Source organism: Glycine max, chromosome 1 (genome assembly GCF_000004515.6).
Source record: "Glycine max cultivar Williams 82 chromosome 1, Glycine_max_v4.0, whole genome shotgun sequence".
Taxonomy (NCBI): domain Eukaryota; kingdom Viridiplantae; phylum Streptophyta; class Magnoliopsida; order Fabales; family Fabaceae; genus Glycine; species Glycine max.
The window spans coordinates 47,716,812-47,728,754 of NC_016088.4; the positions used below are offsets into that span (position 1 = coordinate 47,716,812).

General features: G+C 34.6%; 2 protein-coding genes across 2 annotated transcripts; both read right to left on the bottom strand.

The window, feature by feature from the left end:
* Positions 1–418: 418 nt before the first annotated feature.
* On the bottom strand, positions 419–3,502 carry LOC102659412 (uncharacterized). Its single transcript, XM_006574178.1, has 2 exons — positions 1,325–3,502; positions 419–1,180 (listed from the first exon to the last, which is right to left on the bottom strand). The coding sequence occupies exons 1-2, from the start codon at positions 3,500–3,502 to the stop codon at positions 419–421; spliced, it is 2,940 nt and encodes a 979-aa protein (XP_006574241.1).
* Positions 3,503–9,136: 5,634 nt separating this feature from the next.
* LOC100785555 (pectinesterase inhibitor 9) lies at positions 9,137–9,991 on the bottom strand. Its single transcript, XM_014762468.2, has one exon. It carries the CDS (start codon positions 9,919–9,921, stop codon positions 9,277–9,279), a length of 645 nt encoding a protein of 214 aa, XP_014617954.1. The 5' UTR covers positions 9,922–9,991; the 3' UTR covers positions 9,137–9,276.
* Positions 9,992–11,943: the final 1,952 nt, after the last annotated feature.

Sequence of the window (11,943 nt, forward strand, 5' to 3'; positions counted from 1 at the left end):
CCTCCATTTGCCCGTCCATTTGCGGATGATACGCAGAGCTTAGACGAAGGCGCGTCCCACTCAAGGCGAAGAGCTCCTTCCAAAACTTGCTTACAAAGAGAGGGTCACGATCGGAGATTATACTTCGCGGCATTCCATGAAGCTTCCCTATGATCTCCATAAACATCATCGCGACGGTGTACGCAGTGTGGTGTGGAGGAAGCATACCCAAATGTAACCCCTTTGAGAAATGATCTACGACGACAAAGATGCATGTGTTTCCTTTATATGCGGGCAAGCCAACGATAAAATCCATTGATAAGTCTTCCCATGGCAGTGTCAGTACCGGAAGAGGGCATAGCAACCCTCCTGGTTTTCGATTATCATACTTCGTATGTTGGCATGTGATGCAATTTGCAATGAAGTTGCGAACGTCTGATCAAAGTGAACTCCAAGTAAAGTTTTCTTGGAGACGTTTCAATGTCTTCTGCACCCCCATATGGCCTCCTACCGGTGTTTGGTGGAACTCTTCGAGGAGTAATTTGATGAAGGATGATGTTGGGGGAAGCCAGATGCGCCCCTTGTGTAGAATCAGACCTGAGGTTACTAAATAATCTGAGTACTTTGCAGGATCAGCTTGAATCTGCTCGTACAACTCCTTGAAAGCTGGTGTGTTTGCGAGTTCCTTACGTAGGTCTTCCATGAACAATAACCGGGGCATGGTCAACATGTAAAGAGACGCCTGAGTATCCTCGTTAACTCGCAATAATGCATCCGCTACTGTTTTTGTTTGGCCTGAACGATATTGGATCGTGTAATCGAATCCCAATAACCTCACGAGATAATGATGTTGTTCTGGAGTTTGAATGGCTTGGCTCATGAGCTCTCCCAAGCTCCTATGATTTGTCAAGATGGTGAATTTGTGGCCCAGTAAATACTGCCGCCACTTCTTCACAGCGGCGGTTATGGCTGCCAACTCTCTGACGTAAGTGGACGCATTGGCCATTCTCGGGCAGAATTGCTTGCTGAAAAAAGCAATGGGGTGGCCTCCCTGTGACAGAACGACACCCATACCTATGTTCGATGCATCAGTCTCCACAACAAAGGGAATCGTGAAGTCAAGCAGCGTGAGCACAGGAGCTGTGGTAATGGCGTCTTTCAGCTTTTGAAATGCATCAGTGGCATCCGGTGACCACTGGAACTGACCATGGCTCAGAAGCTTAGTTAGTGGGGATGCCAATGTCACATATCCTCTGATAAATCTTCGATAAAATCCCGCGAGACCCAAGAAACCCCATAAGGCACGATGAGAACGTGGGCTGGGCCATGTTTAGATAGCTTGGACCTTCTCCGGCACCGGTTTGACTCCTGCCACCGTTACTACATGCCCCAAGTACTCCAATTGCTGCTGCGCGAACATACATTTAGAAAGTTTAAGTGAGAACTGACCTGATACTAAGGTACGAAAGGCGTTTTCCAGATGAAGAAGATGATCAACAATGGTCTTGTTGTATACTAATATGTCGTCGAAGAAGACGATTATATGTTTGCGTAAATAAGGTTGGAATAGTTGATTCATTGTGGCTTGGAATGAGGATGGTGCATTGCACAATCCAAAAGGCATAACTCGAAACTCATAGTGCCCTTGATGAGTTTGAAATGCTGTCTTTCCAACGTCCTCCTTGTTCATCAGGATTTGATGATATCCCTGCATCAAATCTAGTTTCGAAAACCAGCAAGCACCTCCCATTTCATCGCGCAATTCATCCACGGTTGGGATGGGGAAGCGATCGCGCACCGTAATGGCGTTGAGAGCCCAATAGTCGACGCAGAAGCGCCATGTCTCATCCTTCTTACTTACCAGCAAAACTGGTGAAGAGAATGGACTGGAGCTCGGTTGAATGAAGCCCTTGGCAAGCATGGCCGATACTTGATCTTCTATTTCTTGTTTTTGGTAATACGGGTATCTATAAAGCTTGACATTCACTGGTGTCGCATTGGGTAGCAGATTGATAGCGTGATCTGTGGATCGAGATGGCGGAAGGTTTGTAAGTGGTTGAAACAGGCATGAGTATTTCGTAAGTAACTCAGAAATCTCGGGTAAGATGGGTGGTGTTGTAGCTGATTGTGTGTTTGTTTCCACTCTAATATGGAAGAAGGTGCTAGAGGGGCTCCTATGTAGAAGACGACGCAGTTGCGAGGGAGACACGGGTTCACCTATTTGCTCACGTTCCCCCTGTAACTCCACAAGCTTACCCTCAGTGATGAATTTCATGGATGGAGACGTGTAGTCTGTCAGAACCGGTCCTAATGTTTTGAGCCATTCGACTCCCAGAACTACATCTGTGCCACATAAGGGTAGGATGTGAAAGTCCACCATGAACGTATGCTCCTGCACCTGTACGTTAACGGCCGTACATAGTTCCTGGCATCTTATTTCCTCTCCGTTTCCCACCATAACCTTCAATGGTGCCACCCCCTTGGTAGTGAAACCTAGTGTCGCGACCACTCTGTGATGGAGGAAATTATGCGTGCTTCCTCCATCTATCAAGATACTGACATGAAATCCGTTGATGGTTCCTTTCAAGCGTAAGGTCTCAGGCGCTGAATGTCCCGATAGTGCATGTAAACAACGCTGGGCTGGGGGTGGTTCCATGAGTAATTCTTCTGTTGGTGAGGATGGTCGTGTCGAGACGACTTCAGACGTCAATTGATCATCTTCTGCTACTAACAGGAAGAGTGAGGGCGCACATTTATGTCCCCATAAGTACTTCTCCTCACAATGGAAACATAGTCCTTTCTCCCGGCGGACTGCGAGTTCTTCTGGGGTTAATCTTTTGAATGGGATAGAAGGGTTTGAACCTCGCGACGAGTTGTTCGCGAACGAAGGAGGTGTTGTTCCTGTAATTGTTTTCGAGTTCGCAGTGGACATGAGAGGCCGAGATGTTTGCTGCCGCCGTGAGTCCATGATCTTTTCTTCCTGTAAGCGTGCATACGCCACCGCTTGAGCTAACGACACAGGTTGTAAAACCTGTACTTCTCTGCGAATAGAGGGGTTCAACCCCGAAATAAAGCAACTTAAAACGAACGTTGCTGGTAACCCTACCACGTGATTTGCGAGGCATTCGAATTCTGAAAGATACGCACTAATTGAGGAGCGTTGTTGTAGCTTACACAGTAACCCCGTAGGGTCTTCATACGTTGACGACGCAAACCGAGAGTGCAGCGCGTGAAGGAACGCCGAACACGACGAGAGTTGCGCGTTGCGATGCATCCATTGGAACCAGGCCAGAGCTGGCCCCTCCATATAGAATGATGCTATTGTTAAGCGCTCTTGATCCGGTGTTGCGTGATATTCAAAGAATTGCGTTATCTTGAAGGTCCATCCGGTTGGATCCGAGCCATCAAATCTTGGAACATCCAACTTCATACGGTGGACTGCGTTATGTGCTTGCGGTGTCTGGCCTGCTGAAGACGACAGTGATGACTGCGGTGGTTGTTGGCCAGCCTCCAATTGTGTCATTCATTGAAGGAGGTCATCGATCTTCGTATACATCGATAGTTGTGAAGCCGATAGTTTCGCGATTGCATCCTCAATACGATCTGCAGAAACCCTAGAACATGTTGCTTCCACCATTGTTGCTCAATGAAAGCACCAATGCTACGCTTGGTATTCGAGACCCAAGAGTCCTCCCACGGAAAAGAAAGAAAGGAATATCAGAATGTATTATTTCATGCTTATTAACAGAAGATACAAGCATTTATATGGATGCCTCCATGATTCTAACAACCTAACAACCTCTAACGGCCTAACGGCCATGCTTACTGCAACTAGGTTCGAGAACCTTCTAACCTTCACAGCTTAGTATGCACCCTAACTACTACAACTTACGTCTACGCGATCTGCATGGCTAACTGCTAACGGATGTAGTCCTCTAGGTGAGAGGGAAGGGTTACTCTCCTTTTGGGCCTTCCTAGTGACACCCCCGCGCTACTATCTACCTCCTGTGTTCCCCCTGCTAGCGGTACCCCTTGATTATGATGCGTAACAATATCTCACAAGTTGAAGGCTTCTTTGTCACACGTCCTCACTCTCTACCACCTTTTGTGGAACAGTACTCAGAGGCAATTCAACCATTGAGTGCAACGACGAGGGCGTTCTTTACACCGAGTCTAGAGTCCCCAATGAGCTCTCGAACATTCTGAAGAACCCTCATCTTCGCGAGATCAACGAACTTTTCCCGTGTGATCCATACAACCTTGCATGCAAAATTTTTGGGAAGAACATGGTTGTTCAATTGAACCAGTTCAAGCGTGGGGGGGGGGGGGGGGGGTATGGCACTTGGTGTGTGCTTCTCACACAAGATTGCTGATGCTTCAACACCAGCATCATTCCTCAGCACTTGGGCAGCAGCATCAAGGTATTCAAAAAATTAATAGTGTTAGTAATTAATTTTTTTTTCTTTTGCTATTATTATAAAGTCACTCTTAGAACGTACGCCTAATCTAACTTAATCTTACAAAATTATCTTATAAGAGGAGGGTTTTCTCTTATTTATATAAGATAATTTGGTTTTATTACTAATCGATATGGGATCACTAACACATTCTCCACATGCTGAAGATTGAACATCTCCAATATGCAATTTGTTGAATTAGACATGGTTTGATGACAGCATGGTCTTGGAGGTGTTTAATTGGATGTTTTGTTTTTGTTTTGATTCAGGAAAGTGTCAAAACCAAGCATCCTCAATTATTGTACCAATGAAAGTTGTATTGTGGAAGGAACATGAATCATCTCAATCTAAAATGGAGAAAAATGGTGAAAGCTCTAATAATGATCCCACTATGGAAATTCAGATAACAGCTGAGCATGTCACAGTTACAAACAACCAAGTAAGTTTATCTTTGTTTGTTAGTATTATAAAATTTAAGAATGTGTCTTTTTTTTGGAATGTGTGTCTCCAGTTTTTGGCATTTTCTGATGTTTTTATACCTGTACTTGCACATTACACTACAAATTGAATCAAATTTTAATAAATATTTTCATGAAAATTGTAAATTATATGACTGGTTTAGTTTTTTGTTTTTTTAACTGACAAGATTATCTTGATAATTATAAAAATATTATATTTACTAATAAAAAATAAAAAGATTGTATTTTTGTTTTGTGGGTCTGGTGGTGTGATTTAAAAGTTGGGATGGGTTAAGAGTTAACTGGAAAGAATATACCAGAATGTTAGGTAGCAAGCCTGATAGAATGTTAAGAACATTTACGCACCTAAAGCTTTGGACATGAGGTATCTAAGTTGTTAATCTTCATTTTCTTGTTTGCTCTTTCATATTTTGTAGAGGCAGAACATATATTTTGATATTTGTTAATCTTTCTTCTTCAGGGAGATGTTAAAGAACCTATTTCATCACAATGCATGCATTACATAAATACAATTCTAGTATATAAGTTTTCCATCTTGCACTTTTAATGTGCATCTTATGAGTTGAAATTTCTCACACTTTCAGTGTTTCTAATAAAATGTACTTGAGTGGAAAAGGATGGGTAAAGTGATATACCTTACTCTCCTTTCTATTTCTTTTTTGTTATAAATAGTAAAAGTAATTAATAAAACTCTGCATTTTACATACATATGAATAGTAAAAGTACTAACAAACTAGTAACATTGGTGACTTAAGAGAAGTGCAACTTCTATACATTATAAAATAATTAATTTGATAGTCTTTATTCTTTTTTCCTTGATGGCAGGAAGAATATTATAGGCCATTAGTTGGTCTAAGATTACAATTGGAAGAGAGAAGCAGCAACCGGTTGGCCATTCACTTGCAGCATCTGACATTACTACCCAAGTCCTTATCACTTTCTGACAACGCAAATGCTTACTTGTCTTGTGACTCATATAACTGCAATTTACATAAGAAAGTTAAATAGAACTCCTTATCATATGTTTGTATTGCTCCCGTTGAATACGATGATAGTGTTTTCATTGTGACAGGAGCTCGGTTACAAGTTGAAAACAAATGTCTCCGCAAAAAGCACCTGAGTAAGATCAATTCTCCAGTCAGTTCAACATCATGTATGGGGGCACCAAGAAAGAAATTTTGCAGAAAGGAGTTGATTAGCTTGCTTCAGCGATTAAAGGTACATCTATAAAACATAATAAGAGTTAAATGAAGCTAGTTACATAGGAGAAATATCAGTGTAGATAATATATACACATGATCAGCTACAAAGTAACGATACTGTTATCTCGCATAACATAACTGACCATTGGTTCTGCTCCATATACTATTGGATTTCCTACACCAGTGCGCACACCTAAGCTTTTAAGGTTTGTTGACGGACATTATGAATTTTCCTTTTCCTTTGATGGTGTTTAATAGGCACATTCAAGCAATGTTCTAATTTATTTAAAATTTTGTTTGGAAGATTTATAAACAAAAATATTCGTGCAGTTATTTTGTGTTCTATAAAAAAATTGTCCTTGTCCTCATCCAATTAATTCTTAACAAAACATCAAGCACTATTTCACCAATGTTTATTTTCTTATTTTTCATATCCTTATCCTTGGTTGTGCAGTTAAAGAGTAATACAAAATATATAAAATAGTACTTTTAATATTTAACTTATATATTGAAAGCACGTTAAGAACCAATATATAAAACAGTATTATTAAAAATACAATAATTAAGAATTATTGAGAACATATTAAATATTATTTTTAAATTATTTTTTCACTTTTAATTCATTAAAAAATATCCTTAAAATAATAGTTACTAAAACTATTTAATCCATAGTGATAAAGTAGAAATAAAGGAAAGGAAAATAAAAAATCATTTTAATTTTTTTATACCATTTTCTCTTTTCTTTTATATGTTTTTTATTTCTCTCTTTCTTTTCATGACATCATATATGCATTTTATTTTTAGCATTCATATTATTTTACATTGCTTATTTAATTTAGTTAATTTTTTTTATTAAGAAAAATATAATCTAAGGCGATTCTTTAAAAAATCGTCTTAAAATGTCTATATTTTAAGATGATTTTTTGAAAAAACTGTCTTAAAATTCTCAAAATATTTTTTTATTTTTTAAAAAAATTTTAAGATAGTTATTTGAAAAACCGTTTTAGAATCTTTAATATATTTTATTTTTAAAAAAAATATTTTAAGATTATTCTTTGAAAAATTATCTTATATTGTAGACATTTGAAAAACCATCTCAAATTTCTTAATTATAGAAAACTTTTGTTCCCAATTCTTAAGTTCAAAATAAATTTCCTTTCGTTGCAATATTTTCTTTTGCTTTAAGTTACTTTACCACTGTTGCTAGGTAAGAAGACCTCAGTCAACGACTTCTAAACCAATTTCCTAGTAATGAAAGTAATCAACACAATAGGTTTAAGGGTATTTCATAAGTTGTTTTTTTTAGTAAATACACTTTTTCTCTCCTACTTTTTTCATATTTATACACTAGTTTGTAATTTAATTCTCAATATAGACTACTTGAGACTTTCTCTCTTCTTTTTGTTTTTTTTAATTTAAAATATTATAAATTATAAATATTATATTATATAATTTTTTAATTGATTTTAAAAGTACTTATTTATTAAGTTAAATTTTATAATTTTATTTTTTATTTTTTTAAAGAAAAAATATACAGATAAAGAAAAATAAAAAAATTGGATAAAATTAGAATACAATTTTTTTAGTTACTTTGTATGTACTTTTATAGTTAAATTTACGTGTTGTTGATATTTTTTTTGTTATGTTCGTTAATTAAAAAAATAAGAAAATTAGTTAGTAGTATTAAAATAAATTAAAGAACACAGTAAAAAATAATTGATACATCTATCTTATACAATAGACATAAAATTTAAAAAAATAGTAACTGCTATATTGAAAATATCTTTAAAAATATTTATTGAAAATATCTTTAAATAAAAATATATTGAAAATATCTTTAAAAACATTTATTTAGTAGTTATTTTTTACTTAAGTGATAAGAAGTGATATTTTTATTATTTATGCCTTGTAGATTTGAAAAGAAAAGATTAAAATATTCAAAATATACTGATAACCATTAAATATGAACTATTTTTTATAATAAAAATATTTAATTAGCAATTATTTGTTGTTGTCACCCGAATCAATGTGGGAACAATATGAACCAGATCAATATCAATGGAGTCCTGTTCCAAGGAGAAAGAGGATGACAAAGGATTGTAGAAATCAATTATTTAGTAATATAATTATATTAAAAAATTCAGATTTTAAATAAAAATATTCACCTAAAAAATATGTTAAGTAAATTATATAATAAAACAAAAATAATTATATTTAATAATATTATTTTCTTTAAAAAAATTAAAAAACAAAATTATAAAATTTAATTTAATAAATAAGTAATTTTAAAATCAATTAAAAAATTATATAATATAATATTTATATTTTATAATATTTAAATTAAAAAAACAAAAAAGAGAGAGAAAGTTAATTATCATAGTTTCTAGCTATAGCTGCAAACATATTGAACAGTTGACTATTAATTATCACCTAGATTGTAGTTGAATGTTATCTAAAATTTTAAATTATATTTTCCTAAAAATTAATAATGTATTATATAAAAATTCTTAAGTCAATGTCACTTTTTATAACAAATATATCAATATGTTAAGAGTAAATATTATATATTGTGTAAACGATTTTATTATTAAAAAAATCTAATAACAGTTATATATGATAAATTTATTGATTTTTAAATTAATTATGTTAAAAAAATATATTGATAATGATATATGATTATTATTACACTTATATATACATTAACCGTGTATAAAAACTATACTCATTTTAAGCGTGTGTGTAGAGCAGCAGTATGGTAAAAGCAAATCAATTATCTTTTCACGTTTGTAATCAAAACAATAATTCATCACTTCTTTTTTTCACGTTTATTATAAGAAAAATTGCCACTCCATCTAAATACTCTGTAAATAATTTTCAAAGCCCTCAGAAAAATGGGCCATGTTTGGTCAAGATTTTGTGTGAGCTTCTGTTCAAACTTGACCCTGACAATCAATAACCCATTCCTACTAACACATATGAAAAAAGAAATTATGAAATTATATTTAATTTGTATGGTCAAGATTACACCAATTAATCGCAATCATAGTTCATAACCCACCCAAAGAAAAAACATGTATGATGTACATGAACAAACAGTGGGTGGTAACAAGATATAGCTTATTACCTTTTAACTAGGACTTATTTGGTGGTCATAGCTGCTTATTTTCTGTACCTAGATGCATATCTAAGAAACAAGGCAAGTGCATTACTAGTAACTTCTGCCACATTCATGGCTTTAACTTTAATAGAAGCTGCTCTCTTACTCATCCTATGACCAGGAAATGAGTACACACAACTACTAGCATCTGTTAAGGCAGTGCTCACCCATGTCTCAACATTGCTTATGTGCCACAACATGTTATCATTGATGGTGGAGCCATGTTGATGTTGGTTTAGCCTACTTAGTTCTTTGATAGCTTGGCTAAGTTGGTCCACACTATCACTGATTTGGTTCACACAATCTTGCACAATTAGGTACTCCCTTTTGTTGTTCTTGACACCCTTAGCCTTAATTTCCTTGACCACTTTCAAAAGGTACTCTCTTGTGTGAAGTGCTCTAGAGAGGCTAACTGACAAAGCATATTGGGCCAAGTGTTGTGGGCCATTTATGGTGGATTTTGCATATTGGGCCAAGCAACGAATGCATAGATTTGGGTAGAGGGTGCCACTGCAAGAGGATTCTATGTAGGTCATTGTTTGGGGATTTTTGTGCCTTGCCAATGATGTTGGCTCAACTGGGATGGCAAGAATTGAGAAGAGGAGAGAGAGGAAAATGACTTCCAATATGAGGTTGAGTTGTGCCATGTTACGTTGGCTCACAAATATTGAAGCTTTGGTTAGCTGTGAGCCTAATAGAAGAGAGCTTGAAAGCTTCAGAGGAGTTTTTTGGTTGATGAAAATGGCAATGGGTGTGTTGCTTATATAGAGTTCCTCACATCATCACATGCATAGCAATATTTATTCTTTCTCTTCGTTACGTTATTTTACTTTATGTCCTTTACACGTGCAACGAGTTGCGCTAAGAACGAGGAACAATGTAGGACTATGACAAAATATTAAATGGAGCTGTGAGTTACATGAAAATATAGAGATATAAGATTAATCTATTGACAAAATCGGATGCAGAATGAATCAAAAGGACACCAAAATTCATTTTTACACAAATATTTAAAAATCTAACTTCTAACAAACAATTATTTAATACATAATAAGTTAAACAAAAATATTTATTTTTAAGTTTATGTATAAAATTAAATATTTGATCTATTACTAGAAAAAATTAATCAAACATCAACTAAAAAACTTATTTTTATATATATTTTCTTTATCAATATTTTTTAATTTTAATTTTTCTTTTTGTTCTCACATATACCCATAAAGGATCTTAGGGGGAGGGGGTCAAGGCCCATGCATTACCCCCCTTGGATCCATCCGTGTCGCAAGTGGTTGGAAAGACATGTCTTAAGTAAGAGTGACAATGAATCGAATGAACTTGAAAAAAATTTGAAACTCGATTCAATAATTAACTCGTTAAATAAATGAATCAAACTTGAATCATGTATTGTTCAACTTGTTTGATTCATGAATTTACTTTATATATATATATATATATATATATAATTTATTAAATTTTCAATCATTTTATGTATGCAGCTGCGGTTGTTTTTATTTATATAGACTTTGATTGAAATTATGCTTTTTTATTGACATACCTTGTGGTCCTATAAAGCTAATAAAATACGTTCAGTTTTATCTTCTTAAAAAATAAACAATTATTTTATCTAAAATCTACTAATAAATTAAAATTTTGAAATGTATAAGATTTAAAAAAATTTATGTTATTCAAGCTCAAGCAAACTGTTTACGATCTAAAAAATAAGATTCATGTCAAAATCAAGTCGAGTTTCAAGTTGAATTAAATATTAACAAATCGAGTCAGGTTGAAACTTGGATCAACTTGACTCATTTTCAACTCTAACCTAAGGATGAAGGAATATATGAAGAGGAAGAAATTGTTGGTTTAAATATCTTTTATTGATATTTTTAACAAAACTAACAAAATAATATTTATCGATAAAAATTGAAAACACGAAAATCATAGATTATAAAATTATCATTAGCATTGTTATATGCATACAGTATATTATTATAATTGTTATAGATAACAATAGATTCGTATCAAAAAAAGTTCAGCATATATTAAGAAAATATCTAGTTGGAGTAAAACCTAGTTTAAGAAGCTTGTTTCCGGTGTTTGAGGGCGGTTGTATGTGAAGTAAATATGTGGGTCTAACTTTTGTTATTACACGTTTAAAAGGGTTAGACTTTTTGAACATAGATTGTAAGAACTTCGAACATAGGGGGAAAATGGTATATATGATGCTTAATTATTAATTAAGGAAAAATGTACGAAATTACTTAATTGGGTGGGAAGTGATTTTGATGATTGTGCAAGCTGGATCAAGGATCAACTTGAAACATATTAAGGCGATTCAAGCGGCTCTATGTCCCCTGGGATTGGTGGACAAGAGAGGGAGGGGGATAGAACAGAAGACTGACGTAATTTAGAAAATTTAGGCAAAATGATACTTTAGAAGATTCCACGAGACACAATTTGGATAATTTAAGGTTCGCGTGGTAGTTAGGATAAGATATAAAAATTAGATAAAAATAAAGGAAATAAGATTAAAAAATGATAAGTTTTTATGCTGCCTAATATTTGACGTGTAGTAGCTAATACTATATATATCTTTAATTACACTAAGGTCGGGGTAGCATGATGTTTCGTCTGATGAATCGTGCAACAGTGACAGCATTTTGTAGTTA

Bases quoted from the DNA above. Each gene is read 5' to 3' on its own strand.
- LOC100785555 (XM_014762468.2), bottom strand. From the start codon at position 9,921: ATGGCACAACTCAACCTCATATTGGAAGTCATTTTCCTCTCTCTCCTC.
- LOC102659412 (XM_006574178.1), bottom strand. From the start codon at position 3,502: ATGACACAATTGGAGGCTGGCCAACAACCACCGCAGTCATCACTGTCG. The intron at 1,181-1,324 runs GTCCAAGCTATC...AGCCATGGTCAG, and splicing joins TCAAACCGGTGCCGGAGAAG to TTCCAGTGGTCACCGGATGC.